General features: G+C 42.5%; 1 protein-coding gene across 1 annotated transcript; it reads left to right on the forward strand.

Moving 5' to 3' along the window:
* Nucleotides 1-12,133: 12,133 nt before the first annotated feature.
* On the forward strand, nucleotides 12,134-23,619 carry LOC134538921 (endocuticle structural glycoprotein SgAbd-2-like). The gene is made up of 4 exons (XM_063380533.1): nucleotides 12,134-12,177; nucleotides 15,216-15,505; nucleotides 20,913-21,125; nucleotides 23,284-23,619. Exons 1-4 carry the CDS (start codon nucleotides 12,166-12,168, stop codon nucleotides 23,339-23,341), a joined length of 573 nt encoding a protein of 190 aa, XP_063236603.1. The 5' UTR covers nucleotides 12,134-12,165; the 3' UTR covers nucleotides 23,342-23,619.
* The last annotated feature ends 489 nt before the right edge of the window (nucleotides 23,620-24,108 follow it).

The raw sequence follows: 24,108 nt of genomic DNA on the forward strand, positions 1-24,108 counted from the left end.
GCCCGCAAGCGAGTGTCTTGCTCGGGAACTCCCAGAGTAGGTTTATATAGTAGGTATGAGCACATTGGAGGGGGGAAGGGGATTCGGGGATTCGAGGGTGAATTTTTGTGGATTTTGTGTATTTTGTGTAGTTTTGTAGATTTTTGTTTATCCTGTACCAGCAGTATTATGACCCTTATAGACAAATATCCACAAAAATACACAAAATCCACAAAAATCCACCCTCGAATCCCCGAATCCCCCTCCCCCCCTCCTCTGTGCTCATACCTACTATATACACCTACTTCCCAGCCCTGGTGGGAATGGCGACGCACTAGCTGTCCGGGGACCGAGACCCGAAACATGAAAGAGGGTCCGTGAGTTAAGTTAATTTGAAAAAAAGACATTTGGGCCTACGGATGGCCTACAAAAAAATTAACCGGTAGAAAGCCAAAGGCCAAATCGGTGCCGAGGCAAATGCTGATGGTTTTCGGTACACTTGTCGCGTTAACCACGGGAGGCGCCCCTTACGGCCCGTAGAGGCAGGATACCCCTCGAGTGGACGTGCGCGGTTCTGATCCTGAAGGTCTCCCCCTGTCGCCTCATCTCTTGACCTTTCCCCCGGCGGGAATAACGGCCGCCGGGTTGTGCGGACCGGTAACACATATTTCCCCTTTTTTTCCTTCTTCCCCTTTTAGCTTCCACTCTTCTTGTTGTTTTAGCGCCTGTTTTCAAGGAGAGCGCGAGTGGTCTGTTCAGCCAATCCCGCTGAAGCCACCGGTCAGGTGAGGTTCGGATGATATTCCTCCACCCCCCCCCCCCCTTTTCACCCCTTCTCCTTCAACCACAGGGAAGAAGGTGATCCTTGCCACCTTGGATTATTAATACACTCGGGCGAAGCCTGCACAGGTACTGACTCCGTGTAGTTATTTCTGTGCTGTTATGCCAGAGAGAGGGTTAAGTCAAAAACATCAAATTTTGAGAAAGGTGGAAGAAAGTCAAGGATTATTTCAAGGATATGCCTTTTGACACTTTATATGGTTTGTAGCTTTTGCGTTGTTCTGTATAAGATATCAATAATTAATAATATAACGACTAATATTTGATCGTGAAAATAATATTATACTTTCTTCCACCTCTCTTAAAAATTTGATGTTTTTGACTTAACCCTCTCTTCCATAACACCACAGATTTATCGTCACGTAACTCGTCTGGAATACCAGCGTGTCCTTAAAAGAACGTCCCAGTGGTGAATTTTTTTTTAAATATTATCAACTGTAAGTGTTGTAGTGTGTTGTTTCCAGGTTTCAAGGTCAGAACGTTTTAGATAAGCGCATGAACGGGTACTGCTTTGGTTTGACTTGATGTAGGCTTTTGGGCATACGTCATTGCTTAGCACATGTATGTCTGTAGAAGAAAACTACAAAAACTACTATTGTGTTTGTTTCGTCTTTTCGTTTTGCTGTGTTTTTCTCTCGTTTCAACTGTTGTGCTGAATTTTTTGGGTTCGGTATTTTTGTGCTGTCATCATTTGTGGGGTTTTTTTCGTTCTGTTAGTCCATTTTTATTGGTTTTTCTTTGTTTGTTGACCATATTCCGGTTGTGGAGTATTGTGTGGCGTTAAATCCAGACAACAGCAATTTTTTGCTTAATTTGTGTTTTTTTTTGTAGTTTTCTTCTACAGACATACATGTGCTAAGCAATGGCGTATGTCCAAAAGCCTACATCAAGTCATGCACTCCCATTGCACAAATCTTTCAAAGATAATACTGCTATGGGTTTTTTTTTTTGTTTCCTCGCTCGCTGCGCCACCTACGCAAAATGGCGACTTCCTGAGGATGAAGCGTTTCGCGTTCTGCAATATTGCTAACAGTGAATCCCTAATTTCAGTTCAGGGTGCTTTTCGTTTGAAGTTTAATATTGTGATCCATCCCCCCCGTGTGGCGAAAACCGATTCGAAACGATCGGTTGTGTTTGCAAAGGCAAAAGCGTGGAACTGACATAATACCGTGCTATATTATTTTTTCCCCACCTTTTCGGGCTTTATAAAAGATCATGTCTACGTTCTGCCGCGGCCTGATGATATGCCAGAGTTGAGACACAGAATTGAAGAGGCTTCCATTACTCCGGACTTATTGGCCAAAGTGTGCGAATAACTGGTCTTTAGTTTGTATGTGTGCCGTATAACACGTATTTAACATTTGTAAGAAATACTAAAATAGTCAACATTCAATTTGATGCGTGATTTGTTGTAATTGGTCTACCACTTCCAAAGCACATCACGTGAAATTGTTCCCCACCACTGTTGACAGTACAGCAAGTGGTAGAAGCATACGTAGTCAAGTTTCGGAGACAAAATGTTTTTGGAAGGTTGATTTTAAAAAAGTGAATCTTTTATCGTTCGCCTGCGATGTGTAACATCTAACCTCGGTAACGAGCAAATTATTGTACTCTCGTGTTGCAAATACACTTGTAATACAAAATTGGACACGAAATTTAATGCAGAATTCTTTAAAATAATACCGAGCGTGATAACTACATGTAAATAAATTGGCCCATAATTTTAATTTGTTTTATAGAAGCATAAAAGTTTTAAACCAAGAAAATATGATCAAATACTAAACAATTTGACATTATTTTGATTTAGTATACTTATTAAAGTTCCCAGTCAATACTGGAAATCGATGCAAGAAACGATTCGAAAATAACTTTAACTAATGCAGGCATTGGGGCAACATGAAACATGGTATGCCGAGGCAAGAATACGAACCCAGTTTTACTGCGAAAAGAAAATTTATATTTTTTTTGATAACGACACAGTTGCTATCATGTAAATGTACAAATATGACACGTTTACAAAAAATAACATTTCTTGGAATTTTTACAAATATCTGTAATTTTACATGATAATTTCAGTTCTATTCAAAAAAATATGCTTACTATGGATCTGTTCTTCCCACCCCCTCGTTTGTCTTCCTTGGGGGGCCTCCTTCCTGTGAACTTCGACTCCGACATGTGCAAGTTGTGTTAACTACATGTCTTGACGCGAATCACACGTAGTTTCCGAACCCGTCGCTAGGATTCGCTGCCGGAGAAAATACGTTGACTACTGAATCATTTAATAAGCAGACCGAAAATTTAAACAATACATAAAATTAGAGACCGGAAAAATTCGCGGATTCATTTCGCGATAGGCTAGAATCAAAATACGTTTGCCTTTTTACCGCATCAGTGATTGGGCCACAGTTTATCTGAATGACACTCGGCCAATGATAAAACTTTCAACAAAAGAAGTATCGAATCACTAGTGTGTAGTGTCCCAATTTACAGGTGACACGAGTCAGTAGCCAATGAGCAGACGTAATTTTACCGCGTGCATAGAGTATCATGAAGTATATCCTACAGGTCATTGAAATCGCGAATTTTTCCGGTCTCTACATATAATGAAACGTTCCAATAAAAGCGAAACCATGTTGAAAAAAAATACTAAACCCCGTTTTGAAGCTTATTTTAGACAAGGAATTTTATTTAAAAAAATACTGTCCATCTTGTTAAAAATCCATAAAAGAGTTAATAGTATAAAGTTTCCTTTGGCTTTGTGAACTTATCATTCACGCCATCCTCCATAGATGACAGCATCGTGGTTACACATTTCCGTTCCATGCAATTTCCTTTCCGTTCAGGAAATTACTCCCACCAAACGTCGTATACCGATAGAGGTAAGATGTTACCACAGGTGGGCATTACCTCGATAATCCGTTAACCGTGGAGTATCCCAAACTAAGTGTGGGCCCATGCATTGCAAACTTTATCGTTGCCAACATGATGCCACTACATGCTGTAGAATCCGATACGTTTGAGAAGCTGATTAAAATATTCTGAAACCCCAGTAAGAACTCATTTCCAGGAGGACATTGGGGGGGATTCACATTCTCAGTTGAGGCAACAATTTGACTAAGTAAGTGCCTTTTTTGGAAAACAGAAAAAGTTATTTTTACACCTTACCTTATCTGGAGTTATATATATTTTTTTTCAGTACACTTGGCACAATCGATTGGCTGATGACTGCGACAGCAGACTGCTGGTCCTCTCATAGCAAAAGTTACTTGATGGGAATGACTGTTCACTCGATAGGTCCTGTTACCAGAGTGAGAATGCATGCGGAGTTGTCTTGCGTGAGAATAAAAGGTGTTCATTCATATGACAATTTTAATTACAATATACAGTAAACTCCCTATTATCCGCGTGCCGATGATCCGCGGTGCGGATTATCCGCGCATGCTACGAAAAAATACAGCACAAATGTAAATCGGTATTTTATTACAAGTGAGCAAATTTGAACTCTACTGACGAGTGTATTGTGTGCAGTATACAGTAAAAAAAACCACAGACCTTCTCGGAACTCACACAGTAGGCTGGCATGCGTAATTATTCAGTAAAATACAAAAATTTTAGCAACATTAAAATTTTTTTACTGTTCATTGTAACGTTTACTGTACTAACATTTTTAGATTTTTAAGTTGAAATTAATGTTTCCTCTTTTTTTTTTGTTTCCCATTTTCGGCTCTTTGCGGATTATCCGCGATTTTCACTATCGGCGGTGGTCCCTGCCACTTAATTTCGCGGATAATCGGAAGTGTACCATTGGCGTAGCTGTGTTCATAAAGTTGGGGGGGGGGGGTGGACAAATAATGATTTTGATGTCATGTTAACCCATTCCCCTCCTACTTAGACGGGGGGGTCCGGGGGTCCTCCACCGGAAAATTCTTTATTTTAAAAGTGCAAAATAGCGCTTTTTAAGCAGTTTTTGTATCTAAACATTGGATACATCGATGTTAAAATTATTATTGTTTCCTTAAGATAAAATTTGATGAGTGAAGAAATTACAAATAAAGTCGGGCAGAATAATATTATAAAATAAAAATATCACGGTCTAGAAAGTTGGGGGGGACAGTCCCCTCCACCCAAAAAGTTCAGGGGGACACGTCCCCCCTGTCCCCCCTGCCCCCCCCCCCCCGGTTCCTACGCCCCTGGAGTGTACTAATTTTTACCACGCGGAGTCTCAGAACTCGTGACCACCGACGGACGACCCCCCAAGCGGCCAGAAACGTCAGAATCCAAACCACGGGACGAGCCGCGTGTGAAACAACCGCACTTTCAGTTGGGTTCCGTCCGTTAATGCCTTCCCCGCACGCCATCCACGGCTTCTCTCGCACGCCATTGTTGCTCGTCCGTCCCCGATCTTTTTTTTTGTTGCCCCCTTCGGCATTTCAAAACTGTTTATGACCTTTAACGCCCGTTGATCGCGAAAAAATAAAAATTGCCTGGTGTGGGTATGTGCAACATCCGAGGCAGAAGAAAAGCCCACACCTTAAAGGCCCGTCTACAATAATTTAAATTTTCCCAAAATTGAGTCCGACGGACGCTGATCTCGCTGATTGGTCCATGTGACGCTATGACGTCATGGGTGGTTAGGGCGATGGTCCGAATCTTTCCTGGCCCGAATGCATTTGTCAACTTTAACTTTTTTGGTCCTAATATCTGTCCTTTGGTGGCAACGATCGTGATATTTGCTGTTTCAGGTTCCCGTTTGTTTTAAGTAAACAAAAAATAACGGACTGTGGTAGGAACGGGAAGCCAAGAAGACCGTTTTGCGACCGGAACTTTTAAAAGGCCAACACACAAATTCCATTTTGGCAGTGCGGTTATAATTAATATATTAGAATTTATCTTTGCCTTACCGAATAACTAAATACTATTGAACTCCCACAGAATTTGCAAGTTAAACGAATACTCGAAACGGCTGCGTACTCATTTTTTACAACAATAAACAAAAACAATCGAAAAACACTTAATTTGGCGCTCTGAATTCACTGCGCTCTGGTTGACTACTTTGCAAATCAGTGGGATCGGACATCGCAATTGTGGACAGGGAAGTTTTCCGCGCGACAATGTGACGTCATTCTCACCGGGATAAGGACACGGACAGGTTCGGACCGTTGCGGACGGACATTTAGAGTCGTGGTCTGGCGTACGCCAGGAGTTCGAGGCCCGCCTCCGCCACGGGTGTGAATCCGCCATAGGGCAGTTTCTACCCCAAAAATTGTCCAACTCAGTATTTAGCCAAAAAATTTTGAAGAATAAAATATCAGTAGTTAAAAACAATTTGCAAAATAAAATATTACTCTTGAGTTAAGTGTAAATTACATCTATTTTAAAAAAAAAGAAGTTTTGGCTATTAATTAAAGTGAATAAAGATTAATATTTTAGGCAGGGGCGCAACAACTAAATTTCCAAAAGGGGGGGGGGCAATATACCTTTTCATAAAGAATCATCGATCCTCCCTATTGAAGCGGGGGGTACGGGGGTCGTCCCCCGGGAAAATTTGTATTTCAAGGTGGAAAATAGTGCTATTTAAGCAGTTTTGTTTTCTAAAAATTGATTACACAGCACTTTCTTTGCCCCCGTTTGCCCCCACTTCAAGGATTCAGAAGGGGGGGGGGTGCAAAATACCCTTGCCCCCACTGTTGTTGCGCCCCTGATTTTAGGGTTGAATAGAAAAGGTTAGCAATTACGTTGTGATTTGTGGTGAAAAGAGTCTGCAAAAGCTTTTTTAAAAAAACTAACAAGTTAATGCTAGTTTTTTTTTAATTACCCAGGAGGATGATACCAGGACCACCCCTTACACGCGGGGATAAGCTGTAAACCCCCCAGACACCCCTGGTAAGCTTGCCACCCTAGTTAAAGGGCTGAAATAACGCCCCTGGAATCGGCGGTGCCTTTCCTTTGTGACCCCGCGGAACTCAGTCGACCCACGTCGATGATGATCCTTCCTCCTATCTCTGTCCGTCCGTGCTGGTTCCTGTTCCCCCACGGTTTCTGCTCATCGATCCAGACGCTCTTACAAAATACGGGTCGTTACCACAACGCCGAAACACCATAACGCCGAGTGTCAAAATTGACCACAACGCCGACAGCTAGAAAACTGCTGTGTACCACAACGCCGAAATAACATCTGAATGAATTTGTGTGTGTTTCTTAAATGTACCTTAACGCCGAAATACCACAATCAAACCTAACCTTACCTAACCTAACTTAACCTAGCCTATTCTAACCTAGCCTAACCTAGCCTAACCTAACCTAGTCCAACCTGACCTAGTCTAACCTAACCTAGTCTAACCTAACCTAGTCTAACCTAACCTAGTCTAACCTAACCTAGTCTAATCTAACCTAACCTTTGTGGCAGTCCTGCAATGACATTTTTCGGCGTTGTGGTACACAGCAGTTTTCTAGCTGTCGGCGTTGTGGTCAATTTGGCATTTCGGCGTTGTGGTATTTCGGCGTTGTGGTGCGTCCCCCAAAATACACTAAATTTTATGGACTTTTTCAACGAAGAAATTAACTTCGAAATAAACGAAGAGATCTTCGTAATTTCTGATAGCTGAATCTTCGTAAAAAAAATAAAAAAATACTACGCCCTACTCCAACTTCCCAGTTCCGCATTCCGCTGCAAACAAGGTAAACAAGGTTAAACAAACGAGTACAAGGGAGAAGGGTGTTCTTGCTGTTTGACTTAAAGTTTTTTAAACATTTTTTTTTTTTTGGTATACCGAGAATACTCTTGTGGATTCATTCCTTGCTCAGTGCAAGTGAAATCATTGCCCGTCCATTTACGAATATGACCGCGAATTAACGAAAATCTCCCTGGATAATTTGTAACCAGCTACTTCGTAAAAATTAAGGTAACAATTTTTTTAACGATGTAGGGGAAGGGACTAGTACCGTGAACAAAGAGAGGTGCTGGCAATACCAGATCCGCCACACTCGCCCAAATCAACGCGGCGTCAGGCTCGAAAAGGTTATCAAACAAAAAGTAAGCTAAACAATAAAGAGCAAAATACAAATGAAGATAATTACGAACGAGCCTTAATGGTTGTCGTGCTAATAACCCTTTCAAATTTAAACACGACAGTATTTGTAACATGCTGACGAGCTCGGTATGTGTCTATAAACAACTATTCAAAAATTACGCTAAGCCAAAAAATAACCGAATAAATAATCACTTAAAAATATTCTCTGTTTGTGCCATTTTAGGCTCGCTTGAAATATTTGTGATCCCACAAATTCGCATCACGTAAAAACCAGCTAAACCCTTTTTAAAATAAACCTAATCTACAATTTGCTAAAAACTCTTTAAACCTACGTTTACTCAGACCATTTGCGAACTAGATTATTTATCCTTGAGTGCTGCGCAGCGAATTAGATACGAAGTTCACGAGGAGCGAGACAGGATCAGATGGTGCAAGAAAGAGGAGGCATACAGGATTTGAATGAGATCGTGGAATGAAGCAAGAATGAGAATGGGCAAAGAGTACCTGCATAGGAAAATCTCGGAGTCGAAGTTCACAGGAAGACAAACGAGGGAGTGAGAAGAGCAGATACATAGTAAGCATATTTTTTTTAATAGAACTGAAATGATCATGTTAAATTACAGATATTTGTAAAAATTCCAAGAAATGTTTTGTAAACGTGTCGTATTTGTACATTTACATGACAGCAACTGTGTCGTTACCAAAAAAAATATATATATATATTTTTTCGCAGTAATACTGGGCTCGGAGTCCTGCCTCGGCATACCATGTTTTGTGTTGCACCAATGCCTGCATTAGTTAAAGTTATTTTCGAATCGTTTCTCCCATCGATTTCCAGTATTAACTGGGAACTTTAATAAGTATACTAAATCAAAATAATGTCAAATTGTTTAATATTTGATCATATTTTCTTGGTTTAAAACTTTTATGCTTCTATAAAACAAATTAAAATTATGGGCCAATTTATTATGCGCGTCATGAAATAGACAGTACTATTTCCACACTGTTAGAGTTTTGTACTAATTTACAATATTTATACTATAGTGTTACAAATTTTGTATTGCCACTGGTATCCTAAGGAATTTTTTGTAAAAGTACAAAAAATATGTTTTGTTAAAGGAGTGCTGGAGAGAGGAGAGGAATGGAACACGAATGAAGGAGGAGGAATGATGGAAGGACAGAGGAAAATGGAGGTTTTTTTTTACTTTGCTGGCCTGGCCGCAAGCTGGAAGCTGTTGACGATGATGATAATAACGATGATGATGATGATGTTGATAATGTAGATGATAATGATTCTGGTGATGATGATGATGATTAGAGACCGTGAAATATTCGCGGATTCATTTAGTGAGAGGCTAAAATTCTAATGCATATACCTTTAAGTTGCTCTGCTATTGGTGCACTGTTCATCTGGACGACTCTGGGCCAATGAGAAACCCTCGACCAAAGAATTACCGAACGACAGGCAAACCAGTTGAGACGACTCGCAAGTCAGCAGCCAATGAACCGTTGTTATTTTCCCAATTGTACAAAGAACTTTGTAGTCTATCCGGTCCCCAATGATGATGATAATGATTAGAGACCGGAAAAATTCGCGATTTCAATGACCAGTAAGATATACTCCATGATCATCTATGCACGCGGGAAAATTACGTCTGCTCATTGACTACTGACTCGTGACACCTGTTAACTGGGACGCTAGTGATTTGATACTTCTTTTGTTAAAGGTTTTTCATTGGCCGAGTATCATTCAGATAAACTGTGGCCCAATCACTGATGCAGTAAAAAGGCAAACGTTTTTGGATTCTAATCTATCACGAAATGAATCCGCGAATTTTTCCGGTCTCTAATAATGATGATGATGATGATGATGATGATGATGATGATGATGATGATGATGATGATGATGATGATGGTGACAAACTGTAGGATGGGCTTTTACAACGGAGCATGGTCGATCCCTTCCCCAATTTTCATCCAACTAAGTGCGTTGCTGAGGGTGTTCTGTACTTACCTCGTTGTTGACTATCGGTAGAGACCCGTGAATTTCGCGGATTCATTTCGTGTTATGCTAAAATTCAAATAATTATACCTTAGTGCTGCTTCTGTCATTGGTTCTCTGTTAATCTGGAGGACTGAGGGCCAATTAGAGACCCTCACTCATAGAAATGTCGAATCACAGGTCACCCAGTCGAGACGACTCACAAGTCAACAGCCAATGAACAGTTGCCATTTGCCCGATTGTGTAGAGGAGTGTGGAGTGTGGAGTCTATCCTGGAGGTCATTTAATCCGCGAAATTCACGGGTCTCTAACTATCGGTGTTAAAATATACCAACTGGGGAAGATATTTTCCGCGGAAAGATTCCGAGACGAGCTGACTGTTAAAACACCCTGGCATCGTTACGTGATTGGTCGGATTTCTTTCAGGTGCGTGTCTACAATCGGCACCGCGAATACAGCATTTTTTTGGTTTTTTTCTGAATCAAGCGTGTCTTAATTGGCCCTGCCAAATAAGGTAGTTGCTTACCTTGTATACGGCTGCCAATCACCTAATTGCAATCTGATAAACGTTCAGGGTTTTATTTTTTGCGAACAATACAGGGCATTAACGACAATATAAAACAAATCTGGACCATCTACTTCAGCTCAAAGCCAAATTGGTCATGCAACGCGGCTTTGTGTTGGGGATGTGCGACTCCGCGTATGAAATGTAAATCCACATAATATTACGATTACTGCCACTGGACACGCGTCCCAAATGTCAGAGCCATGAAACATTGGTATTGCTCTAAATCCTCCACATTTTTTACATCCCAGCCATTTTTCTACCAACACGAAAAATTACACTTAAAATTATTTGATTATGCTATAGAGTTTCTACGTTGGAATTTGTTCTTGCGCAATTTGCTTCCAGTGAAATTTGTCTTCACGGTGAAGAAAAATAACTATGAACGGATACATTTTTTTAATTTCACGTCAAGAAAGTTATAGTGTTGTTTCAGTTTTTTTTTAATATCTCCACTTTGTCCGACTATTAAAGAACTTGACTAAGATTTTTCATCTCTACGTCTGATGTACCAGTCTGGAAGTAATTTGCGTAAAATTACGGCAGTTATTGCGTCCATAAAAACAGCGGATGAAGATGACTTTGAGGGGGTCCAAGAACCACGAAACGAAAAAAAAAAAAAAAAAACTAAATAGCAAATTTCCGGAAGTCGCATCATGGTATAACGACACCAAACTTCAAAATCTACCAAAAAAATATAAAATATTACGGTCCTCAGATATGTAAAGAAGATATCGATACCTGGTGTACTAATCCCTTTACTCCGGTCTTGAAAGTAACGGGCGAGTTGACGTAGATATTTGGACGCTGATGAACAACATCCTTTTACACAGCAAGCCAGTAAAAAAATTGAGTTCCTCCAGGTGATTTGTTCCCGTTGGGAACCGCACATAGCCATGCAACACGTTTATTGGTGTCATTTTCGGAAGAAAAAAAAAATTCCCGGGCCTGGCGCTGCTTGAACCCATCGTGACGCAAACAAAGACCGTCGCGTAGGAGACATGAAAGTCGGCGTTGCGGAACCAACCGGATGCCGTCTTCGTCGAGAGCGGAGCCCGAGCGCGCGAAAGCAGAGGCGTCCGAAGAGTGTTTGCTCTTGGGCCTACGTCGGGCGAGCTCCCCCTCCCACCCCCCCCCCCCCCAACCAACACCATCTCCCCCGGGCCCGCCGCGGTATTTGCGCAACGGCGCTAGAGGACCTGTGACTCTCTCCAAATCTGTATCTGTCAAGCGTGAGGACGACTTGTCTCCCCCCCCCCCCCCACACACACACACCACCACCACCTTTTTTTTCGACAGCTTCTCCACCAATAATGACCCCATCTTCCCGTCTTCAACCGAAACGGGCACGACGCGACAATCGCGCCAAAAGGTCAGAAATACAGGTTCCCGTCCTCCGAAGGAGTTATCAACCACCCCTCCTTACCGCGTAAAGACCGGAGGACAAAGAGGATGTTCCTGCGGTCTTCGCGGAGGGGGGGGGGGGAAGCGATGAAAAGAGACGGAGCATAGTACTGACCGTTCGGACATTTATTTATTTTTACCTCCCCTCCCCCCCCCGGACACTCTTTTTTTTTTTTCGTTTTATTTTTCTTTCGGAAAAATACCACACACACACACACGCGCGTTGGGAAGGGGCAATAAAAATTTGTTGCCATCCACGCGGTCGGTCGGCTCGGTATAAATACGCCCGCCAGGGCCCTACGCCGAGTCACACTTGGGGTCGACGAAGCATCATCAACTCGAACATGAACGCTCTGGTGAGTAGTCCCTCTCCCGCCGACCCAGAAAAAAAATTGGTTGTCTGTAAAGTCGGTTTACGGGCGATAGTTTTAAGTGACAACGTCATTAACAAAACATTGATGAAATGATTGTATACTTTTATGAATAAAATTGAATAATTTTTATTGTATTATCACTATTTTTGTATGGATACAAAGAAGGAGTGAAATGAAATCTACAATTTAATTGATAAATTTACTTTTATTTGCACTCATTAATTCAAATATGTTTATTACTTTAACGAACAGATTAATTTAACTCTAACTTTTATACATGTTTGCTATTTAACTTCTTCCAATCTGTGTTATTCTGTTAAGGATAGGACGATGATAGGAAAAATAGGAAACGAATGGGAGTGTTTCAAGTTTAATGTGCCTTGAAAAAGTCAAATCGACGGTTGTTCCAATCGAGTGGAAGAGAGATAGATGTGGCGCAAGCTTACAATGAGAGTAACGGGACAATTAGTCATCCTTTTTCGTGCGTGCAGCCGGCGTTCATCGATTTATTAGACGTAGTCACGTCAAAAACAACCATCGACACGGCACACACCCTCTCGTGGCGACACTGAAGCATGTGTGGTCCCGTTCGGGCTTATCCGAAGTGAATTACCCTGATTTTTTGTAAGATGTGTAACACACACACCTTAGCTCTCGGTGTCCGGCATTCGGTGGGACCAATTTTGAAAAAAAATAAATGTAAGTCTCGTGGGAAAAAAAATGTGTAACCAATGCTGCTGCCATCTTTGGCAGATGCCGAGAACCAAAGTTCACAAAGCCAAAGGGAAACTTTATACTATAAAATGTTTAACATTTCAAGTCCTTTCGCTTTTATCGTAGCCGTTTCATTGTTTAGTTTGAAATTTCTGTCTGCTAACCAAATGATTCCCTAGTCAACGTAGCTGCTCCGGCAACTAATTCTAGCGGCGGGTGCGGAAACTACGTGTGATTTACGTCAGGAAATGTTGTAGTAGAAAAACACAATTTGCGCTCGGCATTATTTTAAGGAATTATACGTTAAATTTCGAGACCGAGTTTTGTACTTACAAGTGTATTTGCACCATGAGAACACGTGAATTTCCAACATGTTACCGAGGTTAGATGTTACACATCTGTGGCGAGTACTGAAATACTGGCTCACTTTTTTTTTAAACTGAAAATAGTTTGAATAGTAGGTAACTGAACAAGAACTGAACGATGAGAATCGTATAGTTAAGCTCTTAAAACTACTTCAGATAACATTTTCGTATATCGTTAAAATATATATAATAAAAGTAGTAGTAATAATGATAATGATAAATGCTTTGGTCTCGCACGCAATTTTAAATTTTTTTTTTCATTTAATAGTCATTACTATTATTTAAGGGCTTTTTTTTTTTCGGAAATTTTAACACGATGCCTCCCTTGCACTTGTTCTCTTACAGATTTCCGTTCCACGTGGCGTCCATTCCATTCGCGAAATTTCTCCAGCCAAATGTCGTAGTATATAGAGAGTTCAAGTTGTTGCACAGTTAAGAGACATTACTGAGGAACAATAAATTGCTGAATCCCGAATGTGTGGGCGTGTGATTCCCCTTTGGTTGAATCGCCTTAAAACGCTACTAACGTGAGAGAGTTTCCTCCTACTAAATGTGTTCCTGTCGTGTCCCACTCGGGAAATCCTATTAGCGGACCTTTCTTGCTCGATGGTCGTTTCGAAGATTCGTGACCGACCTCGAGTGGGATGTTGTGTTTCCTCCGGCACGGCTCTCCACTGCCAAGGACTGAACATCGTTTGAATAGCGACTGATTTCAAATTAATTTTTGTTTTGTTTTTACATCTGAGTCTCCTGTGTTACTCTTCGCAAGCCAGTCCAAGGCAATTCAAGTTGCTTCCTATAATCATTGCCTTACTTTCTTTCAATCGCAAAAAGGTTTACTCTTTTTCTCAATTTTGGTCAATGTCGTGCTAAAAACAACAACAAAGGCAACGGAAGACGAACATATTTAATTCCACAGTTTAGGTACCGAAAAAAATGTCTACTTGGTTTCAACCGGTTTTTCTGACCGTGTGAAGGTTTTATCTTTTTAATTTTTTCTGTACTAACTTTACTTCGTTCACGTATAATTCAATGTATTACGTGCAAGTTGAAAGTGATTTTTTTTTGTTTCTACGGATAGCTTACACTGTTAATAATACTGCCATTGGTAGGGACCGGAAAAATTCGCGGGTTCAATGACCTCCAGGGTGAGCTCCACAGTTCTACGTACACTCGGTCAAATGTCACCCACTCATTGGCTGCTGTCTCGTGAGACGTCCCAACGTAGCACACTCTAAAAAAAAATTGTACTTTTACAAGGGAAATTCTTGGAAACCCTGTTGCCAAGCATATTTCTTGCAAAAACTACAAGGCAGAGCCTTGCAAAATCGCACATGGTACAAAGCTCTGCCTTTTAGTTTCACAAGTAATATCTTGGCAACAGGCTTTCCAAGGATTTTCCTTGTAAAACAAACAAAAATTTCCTTTCAGTGCAGCCTGCGATTCGATAGAGCTTTGGCCGGGTGTTTCTCGTCGGCCCAAAGGTCATCCAGGTGCGTTGTGAACCAATGGAGCAGGGGCAGCACCTGAGGCACGACGATTTGTGTTTTTTAGCCCATCGCGAGATGATATTCCCGAATTTTTCCGGTCTCTAGCCATTGGTAGGGACCGGAAAAATTCGCGGGTTCAATGACCTGTAGGATGAACTCCACAGTTCTACGTACACTCGGTCAAATGCCACACCCACTCATTGGCTGTTATCTTGTGGAGACGTCCCAGCGTAGCAGCCTGTGATTCGATAAAGCTTTGGTCGGGTGTTTCTCATTTGGCCCAGAGTCATCCAGGTGAGTTGTGAGCCAACAGAGCAGAGGCAGCACCTGAGGTATAACGATTTGTATTTTTTTAGCCTATCGCGAGATGAAATTCGCGAATTTTTTTCCGGGTGTCTAGCCATCGGGTGGGTGTGTGAGGAGGGACGTGAATGTCGTCGCGTGTCCGCAGGTGGTCCTGATGGCAGTGCTGGCGGCCGCCGCGGCGCGCCCCCAGTTCGCGGCCTACACCCCTCTGGGGCTGCGGCCCGTGCTGGCGACTGCCCGCCCGCCCGTGCTGCTGGACCGGCCCGTGATCGTGCCGCGCCCCGTCGCGCCAGTGGCGCCCAAGCCGGTGGTGCCGGTGGCTCGCCCGGTGCCGGTGGTGCCGGTGGAGCCCTTGCGCCGCCTCAGCCCCGACCAGCCCATCCTCATCCTCAAGCAGGCGCAGGACCAGGGCATCGACGGCTCCTACTCCTACAGGTCGGCCACACTCCCTACTTCACCCGTCCTCGCATCTTTGTCGTCGGACCGCGATTTCAATCACCTGTAGGATAGACTCCATATGATCCTCTACGCACGCTCATCTGCTCATTGGCTACTGAATCGTGACACCTGTTAACTGGGGTACCTACTAGCAGGGGCGCAACAACAGGGGAGGGGCAAGGGTATTTTGTCTCCCACCCCCTCTGAAACCTTGAAGTGGGGGCAAACGGGGGCAAAGAAAGTGCTGTGTAATCAATTTTTAGATAATAAAAACTGCTTAAATAGCATCATTTTCCACCTTGAAGTACAAATTTTTCCCGGGGGGAGGACCCCCGGACCGCCCGCTTCAATAGGGGGGATCGATGATTCTTTATAAAAAGGTATATTGTCGTCCCCCCCCCCCCCCTTTTGGAAATTTAGTTGTTGCGCCCCTGCCTACTAGTGATTCGATACTTCTTTTTGCTGAAGGTTTTTTTTTCATTGGCCGAGAGTCCTTCGGATGAACTGTGGCCCGGTCACTGATGAAGTTAAAAAAAGGGCAAACACTTTTTTTTTTTGGATTCTAGACTGTCGCGGATTCATTTCGTGATGGACTAGAATCCGGGGGAAAAAAAAAAAAACACGTTTGCCTCTTTACCGCATCAGTGATCGGGCCACACAGTTTATCTGAATGACACTCGGCCAGTGAAAAAAAATAAAACATTTAACAAAAAGAAGTATCGATTCACTAAGCGTCCCAGTTAACAGGTTACACGAGTCAGTAGCCAATGAGCAGATGTTATTTTCCCGCGTGCGTAGAGGATCACGGAGTATATCCTACAGGTGATTGTAATCGCGAAATTTTTTTCCTGTCTCCGACAGTAAAGCCTGTTACACACTATCAGACCGGACTGCCGGACAAAGACAAAAACAAGGCAGACCGTCTGAAGTTCGACAGGGGCTTATACACCTTCAGGCTGACTATCAGACCAGACCGCCGGACGGAGGTCTGGAGGTCTCGTAGTCGGGATGCATGTCTGACAGTGTGGGTGTGTGTGTACGCGTGCGTGTCGCCAGACCAAACACGTCTGGACGTGTCGCGACCGTACTTGCCAAGTACCTGGCCAAATGGTCGTGTGGTCTCGGGCGACAGCGCTACACACACTGCAAGACTAGACCAGACAAGGTCTGGTGGTCGGGAGTTCGTGACACCGGACCGCCGGCCCGTCTATCCAGACGTATTTGGTCTGGCGACACGCGTACACGTTGTCAGACATGTATCCCGACTACGAGACATCCAGACCGTCTGGCAGTCTGGTCTGATAGTGTGTAACAGGCTTTACTGTCGGAGACCGGAAAAAAATTCGCGATTTCAATCAGCTGTAGGATATACTCCATATGATCCTCTACGCACGCGGGAAAATAACATCTGCTCATCGACTTACTGGACTCTTGTAACCTGTTTAACTGGGACGCTTAGTGAATCGATACTTCTTTTTGTTAAAGGTTTTTTTCATTGGCCGAGTGTCATTCAGATAAACTGTGTGGCCCAATCACTGATGCGGTAAAGAGGCAAACTTTTTTTGGATTCTAGTCTAACACGAAATTAATCCGCGATAGTCTGGAATATATAAAAAATGTTTGCGCTTTTTTACCGCATCAGTGACTGGGCCACAGTTCATCCGAAGGACTCTCAGTGAAATGAAAAAACCCTTCAACAAAAGAAGTATCGAATCACTAGTACCCCAGTTAACAGGTGTCACGATTCAGTAGCCAATGGGCAGATGTAATTTTCCCGCGTGCATAGGTAGAGGATCATGGAGTATATCCTACATGTCATTTAAATCGCGAATGTTTCCCGTCTCTACTTATGTATTGTATCGTCAGGTGGGTACGGGAATCGTAATTCGCTTCGGCCGAGGTCACAGATGGAAAAGAAAAAAAAATGCAATTATGCGACCGCTAAATTATGCTGTGCAAGGGTGAAAGTATGCTGCGTCATTTTTCTCCGCCCTACCCCCCCCCCCCCCTAAAAGCCGTCTCTCCTCCTCTACCGGTCCCCCCCCCCCCCAACCACGTACTTGCGATCGGAATTTTCGTAACGCTCGAAAATTTGTTGCGCCCTTCCATCCCCCTTTCCTCTTCGGCAAAAAAAAAAAAGTTTCAATTTTTGAAGGAAAAAAATGTTCTTTACTTTTACGAATGATCCCGTTTGGAAACCAATGGCCAATAAATAGCTTGTAACACCACGAGATAGATAGTGTAGCTACGCACAACAAATATGAAATTTTTTTTTTTATAGTATTTCTGACGAAAATTGGCGCTATTTTTTTTTAACTATTTAAAAGATAATCGGATACTACAAAATTGGACTTTATTTTGTTGCATCATGCTTATTAATGTGCGCAGTTAATACTGGGAAGCTATTCATGGAACGGTTTGCAAATAACTGTAACTATTGGAGGTTCTGGGACAACACAAAGCATACATGTCCGGGTAAGAATCCGAACCCAGTATTACTGCGAACACTAGCTTTTGTTTTAGTGATATAGTTGTTTTCATGTAAACGTATGAATTCACAAATATCTGTAATTTTACGCGAACAGTTATGTTCGATTTGCGAAAACAAATTACAGTGCTCTGATAACTAGTGCAGTTTTTCTTTCAATCGCGTGGTCATTAATGACGCCCTACGCACAGTAAGTGCTGTCTTCGTTCCGCTCTCAGCGGCCTTTTTGAAGAAATGTTTTATTTTTAATCGTCTTCCCCAATTAAATAACTTGAATACTCTACTCCGCTTCAACCAACTATTCTGCTGATATTTGCAGATCACAGCATTTGTAACAAGAAAAAAAGGTTAATTGAAGTAGTACATTCGTTATTTCTTACGTCAAGGAGACAATGCTGTCATACTGAATTACTTTAAAGATTAGCCTTCTGAGCCACAAAAAAAATCTACTAAAGAACTTAATTAACATTCATAACTTTTCAAGTGAAGTATGTGTCGGGCGGCCTCGCTTCGGTGTTTGCGTGCGTCATTAAAGAAGCTAAGCGAAGAAGAAGGGTTTTGAAGGCTGAAGGTGAACAGGAAATCGCGCGGACGTGATCTTGATCCGGGAAACCGTACCGTGGAATAAACCTATATTTAAAAAAAAAAAAAAAGAAAAGAAGAAATAACGAATCCCGCAATGCTCGTGATGCCTCGTGCGGGAATGCCCGGGAGTTACGTGTTCGCCGTCTGATCGTGCGTTCAGGTCTCCAGCACGTTCAAGTCTCCAGCACGTTCGAGTCTCCAGCGCCGCGCCGGACCGGTTCCCCGGCCGTGTGATCGACTGCGCACGGCCAATGTGGAGGGGGGGGGGGGGGATCGGCGATAGTTCAAGGTCGTGATGGTACCTGATGCCGCCCGTTGGTATTTGGCGTGGGGCGGCGTGTAAGAAAAGGGGGGAGGGGGGGAAGATGAACAAGGAGGGGGCAGTGGTCGTCCTTCTAGCCACTTCGCCATACCTGCTCCGCCATCATCTCCGTCCACTTTCGCCGTCTGTCCTCGCTCCCACGGTGGCTCCGTGGCGTGTCTTGATTGGTCGACAAGCGTCCCAGCCTGCGATTCTTCTTCTTCTTCTTCTTCTTCTTCTTCTTCTTCTTTTACTCGTTCTGAAACGGAAATGACTTTTCTTTTCGTTATTGCAGGTCGTTCGGTTATTGAAGCCAATAGTTCGTTGTTGGGGATCAGAAACTCCTTTCCTCATTCTATATCCTCTTTAAAATAGACATGAGTAAAAAATAATTTAAAAAAGAACGATTTTGAATTTTATTTCTTCAGTGGAAAAATACCTAGGAAACTGTGCACTGTAACTTACTAGAGATGACTGTTTTACCAAAGTGTTAAAGCTTTCGTGATTGCCACAGTTCTTTACTGAGAATGTATGTTTGGGTTAAAAATAAATGTGATTAAATTACTCTCTCGTTTTTTTTAAAGAATATTTTCATCTACGCCTGTGACTGTGTTTAACGATATAAATTCCGATTAATACTTATTAAAACATCATCAGGCATTATCGTTTCCGTGACGTTTTTGGATGTTGAAATAGGGTGAGGTAAGAAGTCATGGAGCAATCTTTCCCAAGTTAAAAATTAAAGTCAAAATGAGAAGATCCCCCCAAAATTATTTTCCCATCCAGATAGCTTCTCTTTATATATATATATATATATATATATATATATATATATATATAAAACTGTTTACGCCGCGTGGTTGCCTGGTGATAATCGACCTCTGTCCTCATCCCGGGGCTTGAAAGAAGCGCCGGGTTATCAAAGAAAAAAAATTACCTGTTTTATTTGTATAAAATACCACCAAAAAAAATGTAAACCAAAATGGATAAGGACACAAAAAAACCCGGAGGGGCTAAAGCCGTGAGGGGTCCAAGAGATACATTCTTTCTTTCTTTCTGTCCATGAGTCATGTCTGGTTATAATGGGGAGGAAAAAACGTTATTTTAGCCCACTAAGAAATACTATATTGCGTTTAAAAAAAATCTATGCGAACCATATGTAGCTAAGGTGCTATATTTTTTCTTATTATAATATTCGCTTGTGTTTCGAACGTGTTACATCCTAGCCCTCGGTATACTGTATACTTAGAGACCGGAAAAATTCGCGATTTCAATAACCTGTAGGATATACTCCATGATCCTCTATGCACGCGGGATAAAACTACGTCTGCTCATTGGCTACTGACTCGTGTCACCTGTTAATTGGGACGCTATAGTGATTCGATACTTCTTCTTTTGTTGAAAGTTTTATCATTGGCCGAGTGTCATTCCGATGAACTGTGGCCCGATCGCTGATGCGGTAAAAAAAAAAAAAAAAAAAAGGCAAACGTATTTTGATTCCGGCCTATCGCGAAATGAATCCGCGAATTTTTTTTTCCGGTCTCTATGCATACTGGATGGAGTAATTTCGTAAATGGAAAGGAAGTCGCGCGGAACAACGGACATGAGTAACAACGGTTGCTGCCGTCTGGGGCGGACGGCGCGGACCGAGGTTCACAAAGCCAAAGGTAAAACACTATAGTTAGAGACCGGAAAAATTCGCGGATTCATTTCGTGATAGTCTAGAATCCAAAAAAAAAAAAGTTTGCCTTTTTACTGCATCATTGATTGGGCCACAGTTTATCTGAATGATACTCGGTCAATGAAAAAAACCTTTAACAAAAAAGAAGTATCGAACCACGAGCGTCCCAGTTAACAGGTGTCACACGAGTCAGTAGCCGATGAGCAGGTGTAATTTTTTCTCGCGTGCACAGAGGATCATCGAGTCTATCCTACAGGTCATTGAAATCGCAGAATTTTTTCCGGTCTCTAATTACAGTGTTGACTGTTCAGTGAAATGGAACTATGGATGTGCTCGTCCTGCCCCGCAGCTTCGACACTGAGAACGGCATCACCGCGCAGGAGGTCGGAACCCTAGCCAACGTGGGGGCCAAGGAGCCCGTCATCATCGCCGACGGCTACTACAGGTACACCTCTCCCGAGGGCATCCCCATCGAGGTGAAGTACGTGGCCAACGAGAACGGCTTCGTGGCGCAGGGCGCCCACCTGCCCACCCCGCCGCCCATCCCGGAGGCCATCCTCAGGTACCTGCAGCTTTGCTCGCAAACTCGCCTGTAACCTTTGAATATATATACCGTATAGAAGTCGCGAGTGGATAGGATTTACTCTACTTTTTTTTTTTTTCAAGAGCGTATGACGAGCAGCTTGGGAACTTCACCGCCTGCAGGGCGCTGCCGTAACGCCCTGCATCGTCTTAGGTTGTTATTTACACGTTAGAGCGCAGCACTGTCGTCTCGCTGTCATTCCCCCGCAAACCCCCATCCATCATTCACTACAGCTCAAGATCGTTCAACGTGAGGGTGAAGGGGTGTTTGAAGAGTTCGACACTTGTCCGCTAGGGACCACCACAAGTCGATGCCCTAGAGATGGTGGCGATTGCGGCGGTGAAATAACCAACTACCTCAAAACCGTATTAGAAATTTTAACCTGGGCTGGCGACTTATATACAGTATATATATATTCAAAGCTGTAACTTAAGGGGCCCGCCTCGTCGTGTGTTAGTGAGGCGGGATGATAAGCGCGACGCTCGCTGGTGCTTCTAGCGCGGGTGTCTCCTCTGGACTGGCGCGCAGTCTTCTCGTCGTCCACAGGACAAAACTGTGAAACTTGAGCGGTGACCGTAACAGTATACGGCCGAGAAATGAAGATAAAGGTGTAATGCAAGTCCCTTAAGTGCTTTCAAAGAATCTGTACCGGTTTGTTTTACGGTTAAAAATTACTCTGAAAACATGCATTTTTTAGCCATTTTTTAACTCTTCTAAAAATACAGTTTAAAAACTTAATCTGAAATCAAAAAGTACTTTTCGGCCCTCAGCGAACTCTTAAATGTTTTTTTCGTGAGCAGGCCCTCACTCGGATATCTCGAGTGGTTTTAAAATCGCGTTGTTTTTCCTGAAGCTCTGCACACAGTGTGTGTGCCCGGGTGGGCGGGGCCCTTATGACCCCGTTACAACAATGGCGCGGGAACGGTAGACGGATCCCCCGGAACACTTCAAAGTCGCGTCCGCTGCTTCCGCGATGCCGCGGAAACGTATGTAAGAAACGGCAACCAATCATGACTGTATTATTTGAAGGTTACGAAATAATAATTTAATTAAAAAAAAGGGGGGGTTTTGTCTATAAAGTCGGTTTTTACGGACGACAATTTTACGTGATGACGTCATAAGAAAACATCGATGAAAAATTTGCATACTATTTAATTTTCCAATTTTATTATTTACAGTTTTTTTTTGCGAATTTGATTTAAATAATTATTGGTTTAAATTTAATCACGAACAATTAGTTAAAAAGCTTGCCTTAACCTGTTTGATATTATAGAATATTTTCTCGCACGGTGGTTGGCCGGTTATTGCACGCTCGGCTCAGGTGGAACGTGTCAATTTTTCGTGCGTGCAGCTGGCGTTCATCGATTTATAAGACGTTATCACGTCAAAAAGTACAGTATGCTTCTAGATCATAGCACGGACAGGATTTACATAATAAAAAAAAACATAGCTGACACCGCAGCCAAGTACTCGGCTTCTATTTGTCCTACGGAGCAACGTAAACGCAAGAGCTCAGCATTGCCGAGCTAAACCGTAAGGAACCGTCTACGTCTGCGTGCTGTTGTAGAAACACTGTTCCGTGAGATCTGGCTCAGTTTCCGTGTCATTTTATAACGGGCTTAACTCTTACGGGGTTTAACTTCTATATGATTTAATTTTCTGGTGTTAACGAACCGACTCCACGTGAGTGGCTGAAAATAACGTAATATTGTTGATTTCATAAATTGTCCACGCCTAGGTCCTGTGTTTTGTCGACCCATAATATAAATAATTGTGTGTACTGCAAGTGGCGGTCCATTAAAAATAACAATCAAACATGCAGTGATTTCCACTTGATAGTTAAAAAATTCTGACAAGCATAAAAAAAAAAAAATTTAATTAAGACTTGGTGACTCCCTGAATCTAAAAAAAAAAAAATTTAAAAAGCGCCAGCAGTTGAGTGCTGCGACCTGGTGACCCAAGGTCAACATCAGGAATACCAACCGGGTCGATCGATGCCGGATTACAGGATGTGCCGAACCGCGTGAAGCCGGATCAGAGACATTTAAACGTGTGTGTAAGTCGTGGATGGTTGTTAAGTTGGTTGTAAGTTGTTCTTCCGAGTCCGTTAACGGTGTTTGGCGACCCATGTCCTCAGGTCTCTGGAGTTCATCGCTGCCAACCCTCCGGCACCGGAACGCTCCAGCCGCACGTAGAGGGCGCTCTCTCTCTCACTCTCACTCGCTCGCTCTTCCCTTCGACCCCTCGACAAGTGTGCACTCGGCAACCGGCAACCGGCAACCAGCAACCAGCAACCAGCAACCAGCAATGGGTCGCGTGGCCTCTGTACATACAGCTCCGCACATCGTAGACCACGCGGCTCTCGGGTCCTCGATCAGTGAGACCTCGAGAGTTGTTTGTACTGCTTTTTTTTATCAATGTAAAAAAAACATAAAAACAAAAAAATAAACATATACGCATTTACTAGTCCAAATACGGATTTTATTATTATTATTATTATTATTATTCCTCACCTCGACCTTTCCCGATACAAACGAAAAGCAATATTGTGTGCTTTTAAATTAAAGTTTCAGTTTTTTTTTTTTTTTTCATTCACAGTCTTATGAGAATTTTCGGCTTTAAAAAAAATTAAACATGAAAGAATATTTACATATCTAGAGTCCAAAACGGACCTTTCCATTCTTCCTGATCTGAACATTACGCAATACAAATGGAAATCAATATTGTGTGCTTTCAAATTTAATATTTTTTAATATTTTTCATTCAGCTTAGACTTAGCTTAATTTTATTTAATTTATTCTCTAAAAGTGACACATTAAGTTCAAATCACTTATAAAAACTAGATGAACTGTATATTTAATATGTAGAATAGAAATAAATTAAATCGAAATGTCTGTGTGTGATTCTGTAATCAGTAGGTATTAAATATTTTTCCTATTAGCAAATTATATGTACAAACAAA

The sequence above is a fragment of the Bacillus rossius genome, chromosome 14, assembly GCF_032445375.1.
Source record: "Bacillus rossius redtenbacheri isolate Brsri chromosome 14, Brsri_v3, whole genome shotgun sequence".
Classification (NCBI taxonomy): Eukaryota; Metazoa; Arthropoda; class Insecta; order Phasmatodea; family Bacillidae; genus Bacillus; species Bacillus rossius.